At 40.5% G+C, this 25,204-nt stretch overlaps 1 protein-coding gene and 1 pseudogene across 1 annotated transcript in view; one reads left to right on the top strand and one right to left on the bottom strand.

Annotated features, from left to right (window-relative positions):
• Positions 1 to 24,742, bottom strand: part of ITGAM (integrin subunit alpha M) — a 37,061-nt gene extending 12,319 nt beyond the window's left edge. Inside the window, exons 1-9 of the mRNA XM_044915116.1 lie at positions 24,686 to 24,742; positions 24,425 to 24,542; positions 18,095 to 18,225; positions 17,508 to 17,653; positions 16,637 to 16,790; positions 15,448 to 15,598; positions 14,729 to 14,802; positions 7,799 to 7,928; positions 7,372 to 7,514 (exon numbers count right to left, since the gene is read on the bottom strand). Coding sequence (XP_044771051.1) covers positions 7,372 to 7,514; positions 7,799 to 7,928; positions 14,729 to 14,802; positions 15,448 to 15,598; positions 16,637 to 16,790; positions 17,508 to 17,653; positions 18,095 to 18,225; positions 24,425 to 24,542; positions 24,686 to 24,736 — 1,098 coding nt within the window. The 5' untranslated portion in view covers positions 24,737 to 24,742. The remainder of the gene's footprint in view (positions 1 to 7,371; positions 7,515 to 7,798; positions 7,929 to 14,728; positions 14,803 to 15,447; positions 15,599 to 16,636; positions 16,791 to 17,507; positions 17,654 to 18,094; positions 18,226 to 24,424; positions 24,543 to 24,685) is intronic.
• LOC110589942 lies at positions 18,289 to 18,789 on the top strand (annotated as a pseudogene).
• Positions 24,743 to 25,204: the final 462 nt, after the last annotated feature.

Here is a 25,204-nt window from a genome sequence, read left to right as displayed (position 1 = left end):
TTTCCTTTGCTGTGCAGAAGCTTTTTATCTTGATGAAGTCGCAAAAGTTCATTTTTGCTTTTGTTTCACTAGCCTTTGGAGATGTATCTTGAAAGAAGTTGCTGTGGGCGATGTCAAAGAGGTTACTGCCTATGTTTTCCTCTAGGATTTTGATGGATTCCTGTCTCACATTGAGGTCTTTCATACATTTTGAGTTTATCTTTGTGTCTGGTGTTAGAGAATGGTCAAGTTTCATTCTTCTGCATGTGGATGTCCAATTTTCCCAGCACCATTTATTGAAGAGACTGTCTTTTTTCCATTGCATATTTTTTCCTGCTTTGTCGAAGATTATTTGGCCATAGAGTTGAGGGTCCATATCTGGGTTCTCTATTCTGTTCCATTGGTCTTTATGTCTGTTTTTGTGCCAGTACCATGCTGCCTTGGTGATCACAGCTTTGTAAAATAGCTTGAAATTGGGCAACGTGATGCCCCCAGCTTTGTTTTTCTTTTTCAACATTTCCTTGGCAATTCGGGGTCTTTTCTGATTCCATACAAATTTTAGGATTGTTTGTTCCAGCACTTTGAAAAATGTCATTGGAATTTTGATCGGAATGGTGTTGAAGGTATAAATTTCTCTGGGTAGCATAGACATTTTAACAATGTTTATTCTTCCAATCCATGAGCATGGAATGTTTTTTCACCTTTTTGTGTATTCTTCAATATCTTTCATTGAGTGTTCTGTAGTTCCTAGAGTATAGATCTTTTACCTCTTTGGTTAGGTTTATTCCGAGGTATCTTATGGTTTTGGTGCTATTATAAATGGAATCATTTCTCTAATTTCTCTTTCTACAGTTGCATTGTTAGTGTATAAGAAAGCAACTGATTTCTGTGCATCGATTTTGTATCCTACCACATTGCTGAATTGATGTATGAGTTCTAGTACTTTGGGGGTGGAGTCTTTTGGGTTTTCCACATAAAGTATCATGTCATCTGCAAAAAAGAGTTTGACTTCTTTGCCAATTTGAATATATTTTCTTTTTGTTGTCTGATTGCTGTTGCTAGGACTTCTAGTACTATGTTGACCAATAGTGGCGAGAGTGAGCATCCTTGACGTGTTCCTGATCTTAAGGGAAAGGCTCTCAGCTTTTCCCCATTGAGGATGATATTTGTTGTGGGTTTTTCATAGATGGATTTTATGAACTTGAGGAATGTTCCCTCTATCCCTATACTCTGAAGCGTTTAATGAGGAAAGGATGCTGTATTTTGTCAAATGCTTTTTCTGCATCAATTGAGAGGACCATATGGTTCTTCTCTCTCCTCTTATTAATGTGTTCTACTACACTGATTGATTTGTGAATGTTGAACCACCCTTGCATCCCAGGGATAAATCCTACTTGGTCGTGGTGGATGATCCTTTTAATGTATTGTTGGCTCCTATTAGCTAGGATTTTGTTGAGGATTTTGGAATCCATATTCATCAGGGATATCTGTCTGATATTCTCCTTTTTGATGGGGTCATTGCCTGGTTTGGGGATTAAGGTAATGCTGGCATCATAGAATGAGTCTGGAAGCTTTCCTTCTGTTTCTATTTTTTGAAACAGCTTCAGGAAAACAGGTATTATTTCTTCTTTGAATGTTTGGTAGAATTCCCCAGGGAATCCATCAGGCCCTGGACTCTTGTTTTTTGGGAGGTTTTTGATCACTGCTTCAATCTCGTTACTGGTTATTGGCCTATTCACGTTGTCAATATCTTCCTGTTTCAGTCTTGGGACTTTATAGGTTTCCAGGAAGGCATCCATTTCTTCCAGGTTGCTCAGTTTATTGGCATATAGTTGTTGATAATAATTTCTAATAATTTTTTCTATTTCCTTGGTGTTAGTCCAACGATTATTACAAAGGAGTGATCACCAAGACAGCATGGTACTGGCACAAAAACAGACATATAGACCAATGGAACAGAATAGAGAACCCAGATATGGACCCTCAACTCTATGGCCAAATAATCTTCAACAAAGCAGGAAAAAATATGCAATGGAAAAAAGACAGTCTCTTCAATAAATGGTGCTGGGAAAATTGGACATCCACATGCAGAAGAATGAAACTCCATCATTCTCTAACACCATACACAAAGATAAACTCAAAATGTATGAAAGACCTCAATGTGAGACAGGAATCCATCAAAATCCTAGAGGAAAACATAGGCAGTAACCTCTTTGACATCGCCCACAGCAACTTCTTTCAAGATACATCTCCAAAGGCTAGTGAAACAAAAGAAAAAAATGAACTTTTGGGACTTCATCAAGATAAAAAGCTTCTGCACAGCAAAGGAAACAGTCAACAAAACAAAGAGGCAACCCACAGAATGAGAGAAGATATTTGCAAATGACACTACAGATAAAGGGCTGGTATCCAAGATCGATAAAGAACTTCTCAAACTCAACACCCAAAAAACAAATAATCAAGTCAAAAAGTGGGCAGAAGATATGAACAGACACTTCTCCGAAGAAGACATACAAATGGCTAACAGACACGTGAAAAAATGCTCATCATCATTAGCCATCAGGGAAATTCAAATCAAAACCACATTGAGATACCACCTTACACCAGTTAGAATGGCAAAAATGGACAGGGAAAGAAACAACAAATGTTGGAGAGGTTGTGCAGAAAGGGGAACCCTCTTACACTGTTGGTGGGACTGCAAGTTGGTACAGCCACCGGGATGGGTTAGCCCGGTGATGGGTATTAAGAAGGGCATGTACTGCGTGGAGCACTGGGTGTTATATGAAAACAATGAATCGTGGATCACTACATCAAAAACTAATGATGTATTGTATGGTGACTAACATAACATAATAAAATAAAATTTTTTTTAAAAAGGCATTTAAGCCTTAACCTAAAGTCAGTAGAATTTTTTTATCTTTAGGTCGTTGATTAGGGTATAATTTACATACAATAAAATTCAGTCTTTTTAGTACAGTTTTGTGTTTTGACAAACACACAAAGTTATGTAACCACCACCAATGATCAAGATATAAGTTTCATCATTCCCAAAATATTCCCTTATGCCCTGATGTAATCAACCTCTTCCCTCAAACACCAAGCCCTGGCAACCACTGATCTGTTTTCTGTCCCTATATTTTTTCTTTTTCTGGAATCTTATATAAATGGGATTATGTAGTATGTAGCCTTTCATCTGGCTCCTTTCATCCAGAATAATGCATTTAAGATTCAGTCAGGTTGTTATGTATATAAGTAGTCCATTCCTTTTTATTTCCAATATTTCTGATATTCCACTGTATGGATGTACCACAGTTTGTTTATTCATTCCCCAGTTGAGGGACACTTGGATTGTTTCTAGTTTTTAGCAATTATGAATAGGACCACTAGAAATAGTCACATGAAGGTTTTCAATGTGAACATCTGTTTTTGTTTCTCCTAAGTAAATACCTAAAAGTGGGATTGCTGGTATGGCAACTGCATATTGAATTTCATAAGATATTGACAAACTGTTTCCAAAGTAGGCATGCCATTTTTCATTTAGACAGCAATGTATGAGAGTTTTAGTTGTCACACATCCTTGCCAGTACTTGATATTGCCACTTTATTTCTTTATGTTAATCATTCTAATAGCTATGTAGTAGTATCTAGTAGTGGTTTTAATTTGCCTTTCTGTAATGATTAATGACATGGAGGATGTTTTCATGTGCTTATTTGCCATCCGTGTATCTTCTTTCGTGAAGTGTCTGTTAAAATATTTAGCTTACTTCTTAAATGGATTGTTTCTTGTTGAGTTTTTAAGAATCCTTTATATAGGGACGCCTGGGTGGCTCAGTCGGTTAAGCGTCTGCCTTCAGCTCAGGTCATGATCCCAGGGTCCTGGGATTGAGTCCCGCATCGGGCTCCCTGCTCCGCGGGGAGCCTGCTTCTCCCTCTGCCTCTGCCTCTCTCTCTCTATCTCTCATGAATAAATAAATAAAATCTTTAAAAAAAAAAAGAATCCTTTATATATTGGGGCGCCTGGGTGGCTCAGTCGTTAAGCGTCTGCCTTCGGCTCAGGTCATGATCCCAGGGTCCTGGGATTGAGTCCCGCATCGGGCTCCCTGCTCGCCGGGAAGCCTGCTTCTCCCTCTCCCTCTTCCTCTCCCTCTCCTCCTGCTGTGTTCCCTCTCTCACTGTGTCTCTCTCTGTCAAATAAATAAATAAAATCTTTAAAAAAAAAAAGAATCCTTTATATATTCTGGGTATAAGTCTTTTGTCGGCTATATACTTTTTAAAAAGGAGGAAAATTTGCAAATATTTTGTCCCAATCTGTAGCTTGTCTGTTCATTCTCTCAATAGTGTCTTTCATAGAGCAAAAACTTTTCATTTTGATGAAGTCTTATTTATCAGTTTTTCCCTTATGGACCATGCTTTTAGTGTTATAGCTAAGAACCCTTTGCCTAACACAAGGTCACAAAGATTTTTCTCGGATGTTTTCTTCCACAAGTATTGTATTTTAGACTTTACATTCAGCTCCATGGTCTATTTTGAATTAATCTTAATATGATACGAGATATGGGTAGAGGTTTTGTTTTGTTTTGTTTTTTACTATGGATGTCTAATTGTTCCATTGAAGTCTCCACTGAAAGGTCTTTATACACAAACAATGAATCATGGAACACTACATCAAAAACTAATGATGTACTGTATGGTGACTAACATAACATAATAAAAAAGTATTCAGGAAAGAAAAAAATAAAATAAATAAAATAAAATAAATTGACTATGTATGTCAGTCTGTTCCAGACCTATTCTGTTCCACTGATCTTCATGTCTATCCTTTTGCCAAAACAACACTGTCCTGATTACTATAACTTTATAGTAAGTCTAAAATCAGGTAGTGTATGAATTCTCCACTAAATACCCAATGGTATTTGTTTAGCTTCTTTTCAAACTGTTGGATATGCAACTTTCTTTGATTTTCCATATAAATCTTAGAATCAACTTGCCAATTCTACAAAATAAACATCTAGGATTTTGACTGGGATTATGTTGAATATATAGATCAGCCTGGGGAGAATTGACATCTTTTTTTTTATGTTAGTCACCATACAGTACATCATTAGTTTTTGATATAGTGTTCCATGATTCATTGTTCTCAACAATACTGAGTCTTCCAGTCCATGAACACAGTATATCTCTCAATTTATTTAGGGCTCTGATTTCTCTAATTGGTGTTTTCATAGCTTTCAGCATACAGAAATCATACACATTTTGTTAAATTATATCTAAGTATTTCATCGTCTTTGGTGCTATTGTAAATGGTATTTGTTTTCCTCTTTTTCCCTTCTTTCTTCTTTTTTTAAATTTTTATTTAAATTCAATTTAGTTAACATATAGTGTATTATTAGTTTCAGGGGTAGAATTTAGTGATTCATCAGTTGCATATAACACCCAGTGCTCATTACATCAAGTGCCCTCCTTTTTTTTTTTTTAAGATTTTATTTATTTGACAGAGACAGACAGCAAGAGAGGGAACACAAGCAGGCAGGGTGGGAGAGGGAGAAGCAGACCTCCCGCCTAGCAGGTAGCCTGATGCGGGGCTCGATCCCAGGACCCAGGACCATGACCTGAGCCGAAGGCAGACGCTTAACAACTGAGCCACCCAGGCGCCCCCCTCCTTTTTTTTTTTAAGATTTTTATTTATTTATTTGACAGAGAGAGACGCAGGGAGAGAGGGAACACAAGCAGGGGGAGTGGGAGAGGGAGAAGCAGGCTTCCCACTGAGCAGGGACCCCGATGCAGGGCTCAATCCCAGGATCATGACCTGAGCCGAAGGCAGACACTTAACCATCTGAGCCACCCAGGAGCCCCACCAAGTGCCCTCCTTAATGCCCATCACCCAGTTATCCCATCCCCCCACCCACCTCCCCTCCAGCAACTCATTTGTTTCCCAGAGTTAAGGGTCTCTTATGATTTCCCTTGCTCTCTGTTTTCATCTTATTTTTCCTTTCCTTCCCCTGTGTACCTCTCTTTTGTTTCTTAAATTCTATATGTGAGTGAAATCATATGGTATTTGTCTTTCTCTGACTGACTTATTTTGCTTAGCATGATAACTTCTAGTTCCACCCATGTCATTACAAATGGCAAGATTTCATTCTTTTTGATGGCTCAGTAATATTCCATAGTGTGTGTGTGTGTGTGTGTGTGTGTGTGTGTGTGTACCACATCTTTATCTATTCATCTGTCACTGGACATCTGGGCTCTTTCCATATTTTGGCTATTGTAGACTTCTTTCATTTAAATTTCCAAATGTTCATTGCTAGTATAGAAATACAACTGATTTTTATATATTGAGCTTGTATCCTGAGAACTTACTGAAATAGCTTATTGGTTATAATAGCTTTTTTGTAGATTCTTTGAGATTTTCCATGCAACATGTAATCTGCAAATGAGACAGTTTTATCTCTTCCTTTCCACTCTATGCTTTTCTCCCTCTTTTTCTTGACTTACTGCACTGGTTACATCTTTCAGTATGATGTTAAATAGGAGTGGTGAAAGTGAATATTATTTTTTTCTCTCATTCTCATTTTTCTATTTAAAATCAATTAATTAACATACAGTGCATTATTAGTTTCAGAGGTAGAGTTTGGTGATTCATCAGTTGCATATAACACCCAGTGCTCATTACATCAAGTGACCTCCTTAATGCCCATCACCCAGTTACCCAACCCCCCACCCACCTCCCCTTCAGCAACCCTGTTTGTTTCCTATACTTAAGAGTCACTTATGGTTTGTCTCCCTCTGATTTCGTCTTATTTTATATTCTTTTTCTTTTCTGTTATTTTTCTTCTTTTCTTTCTTTCTTTATGAAAGTGAATATTCTTGTTTTATTTCCAATTTTAGGGGGGAAGTTCTCTTGTTTTTTAGTATGATGTTAGCTGGACTTTTTTTTTAGGTTTTATTTATTTATTTATTTATTTGAGAGACAGAGTGAGTGAGAGCACGAGCGGGTGGAGGGGGGAGGCAGAGGGAGAAGCAGACTCCCTGCTGAGCAGGGAGCCTGACATGGGGCTCAATCCCAGGACTCTGAGATCATGACCTGAGCTGAAGGCAGATGCTTAACCAACTGAGCCACCCAGGTGCCCCTGGACCTTTTTTTTTTTATTAAAAAAAAATCCCTCCTTTTGTGCCCCTGTCCCCCCCACTCACACTCTCTCTATAAAAAAAGAAAAGTGAGGACACAACATTCTCAAATGCAAAGCTTATTCCTGTGACTTTCCAGCTCAAAGCCCTCTGAAACCTCCTTTACAAAACTCTGACACACATGGCACCTGGTGATGTCCATCCTGGAATCTCAGCCCCCAGGGTGCCTCTGTTTGCACATTTGTGCTCCACATTCTCTGCACTTACCTGGCTGCCCTTGATAACAGCGTTGGTCTCCCAGGTACCAGCATTCTCTCTGAACATCACCACCAGGCCAGTGTGCTGATATCGAGGTGCCCCAAGAACCAGGTTTTGTACCCTGCTCCTCAAGATGACTTCAGCAGCATAACCTGAAGATGGTGATCTGAGAAGGTAAGTGCTTTCCTTCACAGACCCTGCCCGCTCTGAGAGACCTATCCCTTGAGTAGGGGCAATGCAGTGGCCCCATGCTTAGTAGGTGGGGATAACTGGACCCTGCACAATATTCCCCTTTGTTAACATAATTAAATGGAAATTTTGAAATTTCTGTCTTTAAAGTTATTCCAAGGGCCCACGAAAAATCCAATGATATATATGTTTTGAGTTATAGCATATCCTGACCCCTTCTTAAAGTTACCCTACCCTTTCCACTTACCCAAGTAAGCATCGTTCATGTCTGAATCTACCCTGGTTGTGTTGATGAAGGTAAATTTATCCTTTGACACATGAAGAAAGGCTCCACCAGCCCAGTTAAAGCTCCCCACAGCACCTAGCAAGAGACCATTCTGGAAAACAGGGTAGAACAACAAGATTGAGCAACCTGCAACTTCAGTGCAATCTTTATCAAAATTCCAATAGTGTTCTTCACAGAAATATAACAAACAATCCTAAAATTTGTATGGAACTACAAAAGACCCCAAATAGCCAAAGAAATTTGGGCAGCCACTGTGGAAAACAGAATGAGGTTCCTCAAAAATTTTAAAATAGAATTACCATTATTATCCAACAATCCTACTTCTGAGGATTTATCCAAATTAAATGAAAACACTAACTCAAAAGATATCTACACTCCCAAGTTCATGAAGCATTATTTACAATAGCCACAACATAAGGGCACCTGGGTGGCTCAGTTAGTTGGTCGCCCAACTCTTGATTTCAGCTCAGGTCATGGTCTTGAGGTTGTGGGATTGAGCCCCATGTTTGGCTCCATGCTGAGCATGGAGTTTGCTTGAGATTCTCTCTCTCCCTCTGGCTCTGCCCCTCCCCCCACTCACACCCACTCGCTCTCACTCTCTGTTTCAAAATAAAACGATGAAAAAAAATTCTTAAAAACAATAGCCAAGATATGGAAATAATCTAAGTGGAAACATCAATGCATGAATAAAGAAAATGTGATATATAACACAATGGAATATTATTTGGCCATAAAAAAGAAGGAAATCCTGCCATTTGTGACAACATGTATGGACTGACCTTGAAGGCATTTTGCTAAGCGAAATAAGTCAGAGAAAGACAAATAGGGTATGATCTCACTTATATGTGGAATTTAAAAACAAAACAAAACTGAATTATATAGATGCAGAGAACAGATTGGTGGTTGCAAAAGTCAATGAATGGGTTGGGAAGGTAGGCAAAATGGGTGATGGTAGTCAACAGGTACAAATTTCCAGTTATTAAATAAATAAATGCAGGGAGGGATGTAATATAAAGCATAGTGAGTATAGTTAATAAAATTGTAATGTATATTTGAAAGTTGCTAAAAAAATAAATATTACCAAGAAGCAGTCCCAAATGGAGGCTATAAAAATGAGAATGAATGAGGCAGAAGAGCAACTCAGTGATATAGAAGATAAAATTATGGAAAATAAGGAAACTGAAAAGAACATAGAAAGAGGGTGCGTGGGTGTCTCAGTCGGTTAAGCATCTGCCTTCGGTTCAGATCATGATCCCAGGGTCCTGGGATCAAGTCCCGCATTAGGCTCCCTGCTCAGCAGGGAGCCTGCTCTCCCTCTGCCTGTTGCCCTCCCCCCCCCGCTTGTACTCTCTCTCTCTCTCTCTCTCTCTGTCAAATAAATAAATAAAATCTTTAAAGAGAGAGTGAGAACTACTGAATAACAAAGGGGGACTTAGAGAACTCAGCAGTTCCATAAAGTGAAGTAATAGCTGGATAATAGGGGTCCCAGAAGATAAGCAGGAGAGAGGGGCAGAAGGTTTATTTGAACAAATTACAGCTGATAACTCCCCTAATCTGGAGAAGGAAACAGGCATTCAAGTCCAGGAGGCACAAAGAACCCCCTTAAAATCAATAAAAATAGGTCAACACCTCGGCATATAATAATGAAGCTTGCAAATTTCAGAGATAGACAGAAAATCCTGAAAGCAGCTCGGAACAAGAGGTCCCTAACCTCCAAGGGTAGAAACATCAGGCTGTCATCAGATGTGTCCAGAGACATACATGGCAGGCCAAAAAGGACTGGCATGACATATTCAACGTGTTAAATGGGAAAAATATGTAGCCAAGAATACTTTATCTAGCAAGGCTGTCATTCAGAATGGAAGGAGAAATAAAGAGTTTCAGAACAAACAAAAACTAAAGGAATTTGTGAACACTAAACCAACCCTGCAAGAAATATTAAAGGGGGTCCTCTGAGTGAAGAGAGAGCCCAATAGTAACAAAGACCAGAAAGGAACAGAGACAATCTACAGAAACAGCAACTTTACAGGTAATACAACAGCACTAAATGCATACCTTTCAATAATTAATCTGAATGTAAATTGACTAAATGCTCCAATCAAAAGACACAGGGTATCACACTGGATTAAAGAAAACAAGACCCATCGATATGCCACTTACAAAAGACCCATTTTAAACCCAAAGACACCTCCAGATTGAAAGTGAGGGGTAGAGAAGCATCTATTATCCAAATGGACATCAAAAGAAAACTGGGGTAGCAATCCTTATATCAGACAAACTAGATTTTAAACCAATGACTGTAATAAGAGATGAAGAAGGACACTGTTCCATAATAAAAGGGTCTATACAACAGGAATATCTAACAACTGTAAATATTTATGCTCTGAACTTGGGATCAGCCAACTATATACACCAATTAATAACAAAATTAAAGAAACACATTGATAATACAGTAATAGTAGCAGATGTTAACACCCCACTGACAGCAATGGACAGATCATCTAAGCAGAAGATCAACAAGGAAACAAGGGCTTTGAATGACACACTGGACCAGACGGACTTCACAGATATATTCAGAGCATTTCATCCTAAAGCAGCAGAATACACATTCTTCTTGAGTGCACATGAAACATTCTCCAGAATAGATCACATCCTGGGTCACAAATCTGGCCTCAACTGGTACAAAAAGACTGAGATTATACCAGGTATATTTTCAGAGCACAATGCTTTAAAACTTGAAGTAAACCACAAGAAAAACTTGGGAAGGAACACAAATATATGGAGATTAAAAAATCATCATACTAAAGAATGAATGGATCAACAAGGAAATTAAAGAATTTTGAAAAAATACATGGAACTAAGTGAAAATGAAAACATGACAGTTCAGAAGCTTTGGGATGCAGTATCTATCAATAGAGACCTTCCTCATGAAACAAGAAAAGTCTCAAATACACAAGCTAACATTACACCTAAAGGAGTTGGAAAAAGAACAGCAAATAAAGCCTAAATCCAGCAGGAGAAGAGAAATAATAAAAATTAGAGCAAAAATCAATTATATAATTTAAAAAAAAAAAAGGAGTAGAACCAATCCACTAGGAGCTGGTTCTTTGAAAGAATTAAGATTGATAAACCCCTAGCCAACTTATCAAAAAGAAAAGAGAAAAGACCCAAATAAATAAAATCATTAATGAAAGAGGAAAGATCACAACCAACACCGAAGAAACACAAACAGTTATAAGAACATATTATGAGCAACCATTGCCAACAAATTAGGGAATTTGGAAGAAATGGATGCATTCCTAGAAACATAAACTACCAAAACTGAAACAGGAAGAAATGGAAAATGTGAAGAGACCCATAATCAGCAAGGAAGTTGAAGCAATAATCAAAAATCTCCCAACAAGCAAGAGTCCAGGGCCAGATGGCTTCCCAGGGGAATTCTACCAAATATTTAAAGAAGAATTAATACCTTTTCTTCTGAAGCTCTTTCATAAAATAGAAAAGGAAGGAAAACTTCAAACCCATTTTATGAGGCCAGCATTACCTTCATCCCAAAACCAGACAAAGACCCCACCAAAAAGGAGAATTACAGACCAAAATCCCTGATGAACATGGATGCAAAAATTCTCACCAAGATACTAGCTAATAGGATCCAACAGTACATTAAAAGGATTATTCACGGGGTGCCTGGGTGGCTCAATTGGTTAAGCGGCTGCTTTTGGCTCAGGTATGATCCCAGGGTCCTGGGATCGAGTCCTGCATCAGGCTCCCTGCTCCCCAGGAAGCCTGCTTCTCCCTCTCCCTCTCCCCCTACTTGTGTTCCCTCTCTCATTGTCTCTCTCTCTGTCAAATGAATAAATAAAATCTTTAAAAGATAAAATAAAATAAAAGGATTATTCACTATGACCAAGTGGGATTTATTCCTGAGCTGCAAGGGTGGTTCAACATCCACAAATCAATCAATGTGATACACCACAATAATAAAAGAAAGGACAAGAACCATAAGATCCTCTCAACTGATGCAAAAAACCTTTGATAAAATTCAGCATCCTTTCTTGACTAAAATTCTCCACCCTTTAGGGATAAAGGGAACATTCCTCAACATCATAAAAGCCATATGTGAAAGATCCACAGTGAATATCATCCTCAACAAGGAAAAACTGAGAGCTTTTTCCCTAAGGTCAGGAACATGACAGGCATGACCACTCTCACCACTGTTGTTCAACATAGTACTGGAAGACCTAGTCTCAGTGATCAGATAACAAAAAGAAATAAAGCTTTTCATTTTGAAAATCAGCAAAGAAGTCAAACTTTCACTCCTCGCAGACAACATGATATTCTATGCAGAAAACCCAAAAGACTCCACCAAAAAGTGCTAGAACTGATATAGGAATTCAGCAAAGTTGCAGGATATAAAATCAATGCACAGCAGTAATTTGCATTTCTCTACACTAACAATGAGGCAGAAGAAAAAGAAATCAAGGAATCAGTCCCATTTACAATTGCACCAAAAACCATAAGATACCTCAGAATAAACCTAACCAAAGAGGTAAAGGATCTGTACTGTGGAAAAACTAGAACATTTATGAAAGAAATTGAAGAAGGCACAAAGAAGTGGAAAAACATTCCATGCTCATGGATCAGGAAAACAAATATTGTTAAAATGTCCATGCTACCTAGAGCAATCTACACATTTAATGCAATCACTATCAAAATACCATCAACTTTTTTCACAGAGCTGGAACAAATGACCCAAAAATTTGTATGGAACCAGAAAAGACCCTGAATAGCCAAAGAAATATTGAAAAAGAAAACCAAAGCTGGAGGCATCACAATCCAGACTTCCAGCTATATTACAAAGCTGTAATCATCAAAACAGTATGGTACTGGTACAAAAACAGACACATAGATCAATGGAACAGAATAGAGAACCCAGAAATGGACCCTCAAGGTCAAATAATCTTTGACAAAGCAGGAAAGAATATCCAATGGAAAGAGACAGCGTCTTCTACAAATGGTATTGGGAAAACTGGACAGTAACATGCAGAAGAATGAAACTGAACCACTTTCCTATACCATACACAAAAATAAATTCAAAATGGATGAAAGACCTAAATGTGAAACAGGAATGCATCAAAATCCTAGAGGAGAACACAGGCAGCAACCTCTTTGACCTCAGCCACAGCAACTTCCTGTTAGACATGTCTCCAAAGGCAAGAGAAAAAAAGCAAAGATGAACTCTTGGGACCTCATCAAAATGAAAAGCTTTTGCACAGCAAAGGAAACAATCAACAAAACTAAAAGGCAACCTACGGAATGGGAGAAGATATTTGCAAATGTCTTATCAAATAAAGGGCTAGTATCCAAGATCTATAAAGAACTTATGAAACTCAACACCCAAAAAACAAAAAATCCAATCAAGAAATGGGCAGGGGCACCTGAGTGGCTCAGATAGTTAAGCGTCTGCCTCCAGCTCAGGTCATGATCCCAGGGTCCTGGGATCGAGCCCCACATCGGGCTCCTGGCTCAGCGGGGAGTCTGCTTCTCCCTCTTCCTCTGCTTCTCCCACTGCTCATGCTCTCTCTCTATATATATCTCTGTGTCTCAAATGAATAAATAAAATCTTAAAAAAAAAAAAAGAAAGAAATGGGCAGAAGACATGAATAGACACTTTTCCAAAGAAGACATGCAGATGGCTAACAGAACATGAAAAAATGCTCAACATCACTGGGCATCAGGGAAATACAAATCAAAACCACAACGAGATATCACCTCACACCAGTCAGAATGGCTAAAATGAACAATTCAGGAAACAACAAATATTGGCAAGGATGTGGAGAAAGAGTGTGGGTGGGAATGCAAACTGGTGCAGCCACTCTGGAAAACAGTATGGGGATTCCTCAAAAAGTGAAAAATAAAGCTACCCTACAACCCAGCAACTGCACTGCTTGGTATTTACCCAAAGGATACAAACATCGTGATTCGAAAGGGCACATGCACCCCAATGTTTATAGCAGCAATGTCCACAATAGCCAAAATATGGAAAGAGCCCAGATGTCCATCCACAGATGAATGGATAAAGAAGATGTGGTATACATATACAATGGAATATTACTCAGCCATAAAAAAGAATGAAATCTTACCATTTGCAATGATGCGGATGGAACTAGTGGGGAATTATGCTAAGCGAAATAAGTCAGAGAAAGACAAATACCATATGATTTCACTCACATGTGGAGTTTAAGAAATAAAACAGATGAACATAGGGGAAAGGAAGGAGGGAAGGAAAAATTAAATAAGATGAAAATAGGGAGGCAAAGCATAAGAGATACTGAACTTAAGGAAACAAACTGAGGGTTGCTGGAGGGCAGGTGGGGCGGAAGGGGTAATTGAGTGATGGGCATTAGGAGGGCACTTGATGTAATGAGCACTGGGTGTTATATGCAACTGATGAATCACTAAATTCTTCCTCTGAAACTAATAATACAGTATATGTTAACTAAATTGAATTTAAATAAAGAGATTTTTAATTTTTTTAATTTAAAAAAGAAAATAAATCTTAAAGTTTTCATCACAAGAAAAAAATTTTTGTAACATATGTAGGGATGAATATTAATTAGACTTATTGTAGTGATCATTTTGCAATATATACATATATCAAATCATTATGTTGTATACCTGTATGATATCATACCATATACCCATATCCATATCATGTATCCTCAACAATAACAACAAAAAAACAGGATTGATAAGGAAAAGAAAAGGGACCACTGCTCCCCATCAAAGAAGTGCCTCCCAACAAGTACTCATTGCAGATAAAAGCCCCCAAACCCTTGCACGTCTTCTCCTTCCTCTTGCCCAATCCCAATTTAATGAAGGACCACTTACAGCGGTGATGGCAGCACTGAAGCCTTCCTGAGACATCTCATGCTCAAAGGAGCTGGTACTTCCTGTCTGAGTACCTGTGAGGAGGAGAGCCTTCTACATTAAAGAAAGCAGAAGAACTGGAACTCAAATGCTATGGTGACCAGACAAAAGGAGGTTCAGATGGCAGCTATTTGAATTAGAAAGCATATACCCCTTTTAAAGAGATGGTGGCTATTTGGCTCCAACTGGTTTTTGCCACATGGGAATGCAGTCTAATCTTCCAACTTTTTAAGACAAACCATAAATCCAGATTGTATTTGACCCTTCCCTCAGTGTTTTAAATTCTTTTAATCAGTAAACATTTATTGAGCACCCTCTATGTACCAGGCACTATTCTAGACACTGGAGATACAGCAGTGAATCAAACAGACAAATGCTAGCAACATATCCAAATTCTTGGAGAAATACTGTCTGAGGTTTGGCTCCCCTACCCTCCAATTTTCCAGCCTACAGCCAAGGCTTGCAAAGTAAAGATAAAGTCTAGATCCTTTGATTTCAAAGGAAATGACCAAGTGAGGCCAGAGCTGCTGGGAACTAGAGGAAGTAGAGAAAGAGTTGAATTGATCCTGAGAGTCAGGATACCAAGGGTTAGGAGGGTCTAGTTTCTAGAAGGGAAATGCATGTTGGAGGGTAAGGGGCTGCCTCTGGAGCTGCTGCAGGAATGCAGAACCTTAACTTACCCTCAATTGCAAAGATCTTTTCCTGAAGCTGGTTTTGAATGGTCTTCAGAGCTTCAAAGTTATTCACCCGGAACACATGATCACGAGGAGGCTTGGATGCAATGGTATTAAGCTCTTCACGATTTTTTGGAGTGTTGAAAGCATCACCCACCTGTTACCAAGGAATAGTGGCCAAATCAGACACCATCTGGGGTTAGCAGTCTCATCCAGCAAAGAAAATTCTGCAGGAAAAGAATCTGAAACAGTATCTGTCAAATGAGGGAATGCACCAGAAGGCCCCTGGGACAGGGCCACCAAGTATAATAAAACAGGTTGTGCACTGCATGAGGCATTCTGTCAAGGGAGTAATTAGCAGCTAAAATCCAGCTTTTCATCCTTTTGCTGTGCCATGCCCAGCACATGTGTGGGGCTGACCTCTCCCCAGAGTAAAGGGAGTCTTTTCCTCTATATGAAGCAGTTTCCTACTTGTCAAGCCATGCACCGATGACGATACCTTTCTCTATGTCATACAAGGTACTGTGGTAGTTTGATTACACTGATGATCCCAATTCTTTACCCTTTCCTATATCCAAGCCCTTTCCCCCAAAACTTTGCTGTATCCTCTTACTCATAGCAGAGTAATCTGCCCTGCTTATGTCTCTGGGTGCAGCCATGTGTCTTGATAATATCCATTAGCATAATATCCATGATGCAGAAAGAGGTTTCAAAAAGTGCTTGCAACATTTCCATTTGCTCTTTTGTTCCTCTGCCTTCACCATGAGGATATGCCCAGGCTGGCCCATGGGAGGATAACACAGGGAGCAGAAGAACCAAGTTACCCCACTTGTTCCAGCCATTCCAGTCCAGCAAACAGACATAACTGGCAACCCTCAGAAATGGAGAGAGTTCAGCCAAGATCAGCAGAGCTGCCAACCAACCTTCAAATGAATACAGATATACAAGTGAGCCAGTCAAAACCAGAAAAATTGCCCCGCAGAACTACAGACTCATTTAGTGTTTTAAAGACTGAATTCTGAGATAATTAGTTATACAGCATCATTGTAACAATAGTTAACTGATACAGGCCCATATGGGCTAGCAATGACCCTTGGCCCACCCTGGTTTTAGGGATATTTTCAAACTGAAGGAAGGGTGTATCCAAACAGAAATGCTCCACAGAAGCATCAGGCCAGAGAGCCACATTTCCTACCCCAATGACATAGCGAATGATCCCCTCTCTGTCTGCTTCAGGGATGACATCCTTGTATTCCAAGGGATCGCCAAACTTTTCTCCATCTGTGATGACAACTAGGATCTTAAGGGCATTCTCCCGGGCTCCACTACTGCTACGAAACAGTTCTCTTCTGTCCAGGGAAGAGGAAAGAAAAGTCAACTGTGAATAGACAGAGATACTCTTAATGCTAGGGAGGGAATGTCAGCAGTCACAGACACAGATGCAGCTAAGAGGAGTTCGGGCTCCCCTGGAATGAACACTGAGATGTGGCTGCCCCAAGACCTGGAAAGGCAGCAAGAGAAAGGAGAAGCATGGAAGGAAAGGAAATCCTCACTGCCTTTATATACTTTTGCATAGACTGATTTTTTTTTAGCTATTATTCCTCTTAAATTAAAACAAAATTTAAGCTTAATGCACCCTCACAAACCTTTCCTGGTTTGATGCAAAAGCTCTCTAGCTCATCTTCCTGAACTTTTGTCCCAACCTCCACCCTCACCTCTGCACACACACACACACACACACACACACCAGAGTGAACTTCCAAAACAAGATATGGTGACATCTTCTCACTGCTTAAAACATTCAGTGGATCCCCACTCACTTTCCAGTTGCCTTAAGTGACCTGGCCTCAAATGATCTCTGTAGCTTCCCTCTAACCTTACCCTCACATCTCCCCTTCACTCCTACCTTTACTCACAACTTGTATTTCATGAGTGTACCATGAAAAGTCCCTCCTCCACCTTTACTCATGTCCTTCACCCCAACCCTGTCTGAACAATCCCCTTCATTCTTTGAATCCCAGCAAAAAAATATCACCTCCTCCTTCCATCCTAAGCAGAGAGCTTACACTACTTTGCGGATTCCTGTGGCAGTGTGTGTCCTCCCGTACAGCTGTCTTATTGATTTCACCAGAAATTCTGGGTCAGGGTTTTTCTTGAACTGATTGAAGGTGAAATGAGTCTGGAAGTCTTCAGAGAACTGCATCAAAGAAAACTGGGAACAGGCATCTGGCATTACATTGGAGAAAGTGACCCTCCTCACACTTACCCATCTCCCAGGAAGCCCTACATAAATCTTGAAACATTCCAGTCTCCAAATCCCTCCAAATTCTACACTGTCCCCAGTCCTTCTGCCTCACCAGGACAGAGATCTGCCATCAGCTCCCACTTCTAAGTATTAGAACTCAGCCTGAGATGATATGTTTTATCTCCCATACCAACCCTTATCAATTAGAGCTGCTTGCTTTACAGAGGGCTGGAAGAAGCTGAGGCTGCATCCAGACAGAGCAGGAAAGAGAATCATGAAAGAAAACCATGATCAATTGGCAATTTGACAATGTCTGCAATAGAAGTAAAAGGGGAAAGTGGCGGCCTCGTTGCCATGTATTTGCCAGCATTATATGAGCTATTTTCTAACCTACCCATACGCCCTCACCAAGGTTTTGGACTTCTTGAATCGATTCATCACAGTTGAGACAAAGTTCTTCATCCGCTGAAAGTCATTCGGGATGATGCTACCAGAGCCATCAATCAAGAAGGCAATATCACTGTCCTGTCGAGGGCACTCTTGGGGAACAAGAGAAAGAGCATGAACTAATTAAGTACTTGAGACTGGGGTTCATTTTTTGCATGTCAGCTCTCTGCTAAGCAGTGAAAATAAAAGGTAAACAATATGCAACCCATGTTCCAAGCTTAATAAAAACATGGACACAATCCCAAGATCACAGCCACCAAGAAGAAGGCATCTGCCAGAAAATACCAATGTTACTTTTGAAGATCAACAAAAGATAAACAAATTTTCATGGAATACAAGGAGAATCCTGTAACTGAAGGAAGAAATAGAAGTAAAAAAGAAACAACTACAAAATTCAGAAGATGCTTGTAAGGACATCATGCTTGCAGATAGATGACTACTGCTTAATGATACCTTACCAAACTGGTGATGTTTTCATTAGCCATTCACAAGAATAAACACAAGAAATGCTCAGAGAAGCAAAGAAAAATTTGCAGGAAGAAATTGATGCCTTTGAATCTGGAGTGGAATCAATTCAGCAGGTGTTAGCATATTTAAAAGTTCAATTATATGCAAAATTTGGGAGCAAAATAAACCTTGAGGCTGATGAAAGTTAAACATTTTATAATACTTTTTAAAATTTGTTTAATAAACTTGAATGTTGTTTCATACAATTTGAAATATGGATGAAGTATAGAGAATTTTGGTTAATTCTGCCCAAGGAAGTCAGGAAAAGTAGTGATATGAGAGCTAACTCTGAGAATGAGAAAAAATTTGCCAGAAATACAAAGAAAGAAATATATTATAGTAAAAAAATGAATAGTACATATAACAATATGCTGGATGTCCTCCTCCCTTCTGTCTCCAGCCCCAAATCCACTTTCTACCCTCCTCCAATCTGCTCTGCACTCCAGGAAGTCAGCCACATGGACCACATGCATTTTGGGTTTCTTTGCCCCCTGATTTCTATCTGGATTTGCCCAATTAGGAGCCTCAACAGAAGACTGGAGGGAGGGAAGAATGAGATCAGAGTATTCTCCCTGTACTCCCTCCCGGGAAGGTTGCTTTGGGCCAGCTGTGACCCTCAGTGGAAGATCATTGTGTGCTCCTTCAAGGAGGCACACTCCTGACAACTCTCTCCTCTTCTGAATTCTGGTTACTTCTCCCTCTCCTTGTCCAATCAGCCTAGGAGTGGAAACAGTTCTGCTGCTGCTTGCCCTGGGTTCCTGGATCATCTACTGTAGTTCCCTAAGACTCTATCAAACCTTTAAAATTAGTCCCTTTGTAAATAAACCCTTCCCAAATTATTCTAACTGGAGTGTACCATCTATTCCAGTCAAAACCCTGACTGATACAAAGGAAATGAACCTAAAATAATTCTGCAGAATTGAGGGATGGAAATGGCACTACTAAGATAAATCTGTGTGATGAGGATGGAGATGAGCCTATGTCATTAAGCACAGGAAAGTTGGGAAGGGCCTCTCTATCCAAAAAAAGAAGTTTGACTTTATACCTTAGGCAGTGGAAAGCCACTGAAGTTTTCTTAGAAAAGGGGGTGAGGTGATCTTTTTTGTATTTAGAAAGATTACTGTAGCAATGAAAAGTTTCTAGCCACTCTATTCACGATTGCCAAACATTGGAAACAACCCAAACATCTTTCAATGTGTGAACAGATGAACTTGTGACTGGGACTGTGGTAAATCTATGCAATGGAATACTATTTGGCAATGAAAATGGAAAGAACTACTGATACACGCAACAACATGGATGAATTGCAAATACATTATGCTAGTGAAAGAAGCCACTCTCAAAAGGTTATAATTCCATTTATGTAGCTTTCTTGAAAAGACAAACTATATTGTGATGGAGAACAGATTAGTGAGTGCCAAGGGCTAGGATGGAGGGGGAGAAGGCAACTAACTATAAAGAGATAGCACCAGGGGCCCCTGGGTGGCTCAGTCAGTTAAGTGTCTGCCTTCGGCTTGGGTCATGATCCCAGGGTCCTGGGATCGAGCCCCATGTTGGGCTCCCTGCTCAGTGGGGAGTCTGCTTTTCCCTTGCCTTCTGCCTGCCATTCCCCCTGCTTGGACTCTCTCTCTCTGTGTCAAATAAATAAATAAAATCTTTTTTTAAAAAAAGAGAGATAGCATGAAGGATTTTTTTAGGGGAGTGACAGAACTCTTGTATTCTGTTCATGTTGGGTTTTTTTTTTTTTAAGATTTTATTTTTAGGGATGCCTGGGTGGTTCAGTCAGTTAAGTCTGCCTTTGGCTTGGGTCATGATCCCAGGGGCCTGGGATAGAGTCCTGCATTGGGCTCCTTGCTCAGTGGAGAGCCTGCTTCTCCCTTTGCCTGCTGCTCCCCCTGCTTGTGCTCTCTCTCTCTCTCTCTGACAAATAAATAAGATCTTTTTTAAAAATATTTTATTTTTAAGTAATCTCTACAACCAGCATGGGGCTGGAACTCACAACCCGGAGATCAAGAGTCACATGCTCTACCAAATGAGTCAGCCAGGCACCCCATGTTCATGTTGGTTTTTTGTGAAAATCTATACATACCTTAAAATTCAGGGAACTGGGGCGCTTGGGTGGCTCAGTTGGTTAAGCGACTGCCTTCGGCTCAGGTCATGATCCTGGAGTCCCTGGATCGAGTCCCGCATCGGGCTCCCTGCTCGGCAGGGAGCCTGCTTCTGCCTCTGACCCTCCCCCCTCTCATGTGCTCTCTCTCATTCTCTCTGTCTCAAATAAATAATAAAAAAAAAAATCTTTAAAAAAAAAATTCAGGGAACTGTACACTAGAAGAAAAAAGGCCAATTTTACTGTATGATCTTTGAAAAAATAAAATTACCCCAAAGTATTGGCTTTTTTTTTAAATTTTATTATGTTATGTTAGTCACCATACAATACATCATTGGTTTTTGATGTGGTGATCCACGATCCATTGTTTTCATATAACACCCAGTGCTCCATGCAGTATGTGCCCTCCTTAATACCCATCACTGGGCTAACCAATCCCCCCTCCCCCCTCCCCTCTAAAACTCTGTTTGTTTCTCAGAGTCCATAGTCTCTCATGGTTCATCTCTCCTCCAATTCCCACCCCCCCCCGTTTTTCCCTTCCTTCTCCTAATGTCCTCCGTGCTATTCCTTATGTTCCACAAATAAGTGAAACCATATGATAATTGACTTTCTCTGCTTGACTTATTTCACTTAGCATAATCTCCTCCAGTCCCATCCATGTTGATGCAAAAGTTGGGTATTCATCCTTTCTCATGGCTGAGTACTATTCCATTGTATATATGGACCACATCTTCTTTATCCATTCATCTATTGAAGGGCATCTCAGCTCTTTCCACAGTTTGGCTATTGCAGACATTGCTGCTATGAACATTGGGGTGCATATGGAGTATTGGCTTTTTAAAAATAGATAAGCAGATTCTAACATTTATATGGAAAATATACAAAGAAAATTAACCAGAAAAAATTTTGAAAATCTCAAAGATATGTTAAATGAAAAGAATCAAGTGTGTACAACATGCTACCATTTGTGGCACAAAGTGAAGACTACAGATATGTATATGTTTGTGAATATAGAGTATCTCCAGAAGACACAAGAAACTGGTAACAGTGGTTGAATCCCAGAAAGAAAACAGTAGGCTGTGGGAACCAAGAGAGAGAAGTATTATGTGCTTTGAATTTTGAATCATTTTTAAAGAACTGAAAATGTTTTTTAGAACGAAAAGTATGGAATCCTGAGAGTGAGGACTGAAGACAGAAATGTGAGGGTAAGAGCTGAAGCCACAGAACTGAATGTAATTGGGCAGGAAGAACACCTGGACAAGAATAGAAGCTGTAACCTGGTACCCCTACCATGCAAAAAAGGCAGAGGAAGTTGGCCTGGAGATGAAGTTTAGCAGAAGCCTTTGGCAGGGGAAGAAGCAAGAGGGAAGGAGAGAGGGGAGGGGGGAGTGGAAGAGAAGGGAGGAGAGGAGAGAAATCTGGAGCCAAGGTGTCTGGCGAAGGAAGAGATGATCTGTAGGTTACATCAGAAAAGTCAGCAAACATGAGGACAGAATAGAGATTTGGCATTTAGGGAGTCACAAATGCCATTGGCGAGAGGAAGATTTATATGATGGTTGGACAGAAGCCAGATGTCAGACAGTGAAGAATGGTGATATGGGGGAAATGGAAACAAGAGGAGAGAACTCTTTCAAGAAGTTTAGTGGTGAAAGAAAGGAGAAATAGCAGAAGATGTAGAGGAGACCAGGGAGAAGAAAGGTTATTTTCATTGCTATCAATTTTGGTGATTGGTTGTTTTTAAGTTATGGGTAAGTGTGAGCATGTTTACATTCAAAGGAGGGGGAGAAATTTAAGCTCCTGGAGAGAATTAATGATTGAGGATGTGGGCTTTGAGTTGGTGATGTGATAAAGCCTCAAAACCCCAGATAGGGGGCGCCTGGGTGGCTCAGTCATTGGGCATCTGCCCTCAGCTCAGGTCATGATCCCAGGGTCCTGGGATCGAGCCCCACATCAGACTCCCTGCTCCGTGGGAAACCTGCTTCTCCCTCTCCCGCTCCCCCTGCTTGTGTTCCTTTTCTCACTGTCTCTCTCTCTGTCAAATAAATAAATAAAATCTTAAAAAAAAAAAAAAAGCCCAGATAGAAAAGTGATTCATGGAAAGACAGACAGTCAGGTATCCCTCTAAAACCAGTGAGACACTGCCAAAAGTGTTGCCATTGCAAAAATTTGAACAAGGAGAAGGGATAAGCAGAGGGAGTTCATCCCTCACAACCTTGATTTTCTTTGTGAAGAAGGAAGGAAAGTTATCTGTTGAGAGTAAAGTACAAAGGAGCAGAGTTGAGGAAAAAAAAAAAAAACTATAAAAGGAAGATATATCTGCCCTTGGTAACAGAACCAACTTGAAGACAAGCAAAAGGATGGCCAAGCAGTTGAAGACAGAAGTGGCAGAAAGCAGTTTAGAAAAAAGATACAGTCACTCACTCACTCTCTTTCAATCAAAAAATGTTTGGGAAACAAGGGTGTGATAGGCAGCCACCAAGGTGGTGCACAAGGTTCTCAACCTCCTGGAAATAACGTCCTCACATAGTCACCTTCTCTTGAGTGGGAGATGGACTTTTTGTCTCACTTCAAAGGAACATAAGATGGCAGAAGCAATGTACTATTACTCTTGAGATTAGATTATGAAAAGACTGATTTCTTTCTTGGGTATTTTTTCTCTCTCTTGCTCTCCTACTCCCTTGTTTACTCACTCTGAGGGAAGTCAGCTGCTCTAGGAGGAGCAGATGTAAGCTGCTTTATAGGGAGCCTCATGGGACAAGTAACTGAGAGAAGCCTCCAGCCAACAGCCAGTGAAAACTGAGGTCCTCAGTCCAACAATCTTGTTGGACTGAGCTTGGAAGTGGATATTCTTCCCCCAGTCAAGCCTTTAGATGGGAGCACAGCTCCAGTTTAACAAATTAACTTCAATTTCATGAAAAACACTGAGGCAGAGGCACCCAGCTAAGCCATGCCCAGATTCCCGATTCACAGGAACTGTAATATAATTAACGTTTATTGTTTTTAGCTGCTAAGTTTAGGGCAATTTGTTAAGCAGCAATAGATAAAAGAGCATAGAGTAATGAACAAGGTAGGCAGTATCCCTGCTATCATGAAGCCTACATTCTAGAAGAAAACAGAAAAGAAACAAGTAAAATATGTATATACAGATATGAAGATGGTAAAGTGTGACAATATGGTAGGAAGTAATGGTGGAAATGATAAGAGCCACTCAGGAAAGGCCTCTTTGAAGAGGTGACATTTGAGCTGACAATAATGGGTTGTCAGCTAAGATCTGAGGGAAGAGCATTCCAGTCTGAAGGAATAGTAAGTGTAAAGGCCCTGAGGCAGGGACAGCTTGGTGTCATTCTTGGAGACGAAAGGCAGCCAGAGTGCCTGGAGCACAGTGGCCGAAGTAGGAAAGTTGGGAGAGCCTCAAAGGCTATGATCAGGAGACTCGGGCACTTACTCTAAGGATGATGGGGGGGATATCATCTCACAAAGAAGAGTGGCTATAATCAGGACTTTTCTTAAAGTTCAAGACCCTCGCATCTCCCCCCACTGTTTCTGTTGGAGCCCAATTCCCTCCGGCTTCTGCACCTAGACCTCTAAGTCAACTCTCAGGCTGTAAACAGCCCCCATCCCAGTTCTGCCCTTACCCTTACATTGCCCATCTGTATTCTCTGCCAAAAGCCACCTACCTCTGAGCTTCTCTGGGAAAGTCTGGGGCTGCTGCCATAGGTTGGGTCCAAACAGGAAGCATAAGCCGTTCACATAGGTGTTCTCATTACAAGTTTGGTGCACAGTGGGGCCACAGGCCTGGGGAAGTTGCAGGTGGGAGGGGTTGTTCCTGCTTCCTGTTCTTTCACCCCAGCACCTCTACCCTCCCAGACCACAGCCCCAGCAGCCATGGGCCCCTAACACCTTCCCTCAGGACACTCCCATGACCAAGGACAACTCACCAGCAGTCGGAAAGGGCTGGTGGCAAATGCCAGAGACAGGCCCAGAGACATGTTCACCGCTTCCAGGGGGACTGAGGAGACATATATACATGGTCACCTTCATGGAGTAAAAGGGGTTCTGTGAAGGTGAACAGAGGTCACTTTGACCTGAGAGACATGGAGACCTGACAGGTCAAGGAGGAACCCAAGTCCTAGGAAAGGAACATGAACAGGGTATCTGAGGATGTCTGAGGTAGAGTCTGTATGCAGCACAGAGGCTGGGGAGCTGAATACCTGGGCCCCCAACCATACACCCCCCAAAAAAAAGGAATGCCTGGCAAGTACATACAGGTGGAAACCTAGCCCTGGGTCCCGGGGGGGGGCAGTGACTCACCCTGCAGGTGGATGGACTCACACTTGCCCGTGCTGTAGTCACACTGGTAGAGGCCACCTGTTTGGTTGGCAGCCTTTATCTCCTGGGGGGCTCCAACCACAAACCTGGGGGGGGTAAGGTAGGAACAAATCACCTCAGGGACAAGA

This window comes from Neomonachus schauinslandi, chromosome 5 (genome assembly GCF_002201575.2).
Source record: "Neomonachus schauinslandi chromosome 5, ASM220157v2, whole genome shotgun sequence".
Classification (NCBI taxonomy): domain Eukaryota; kingdom Metazoa; phylum Chordata; class Mammalia; order Carnivora; family Phocidae; genus Neomonachus; species Neomonachus schauinslandi.
Note: the sequence above shows the minus strand (reverse complement) of the source record. Positions and strands in the feature narration are given on the sequence as shown.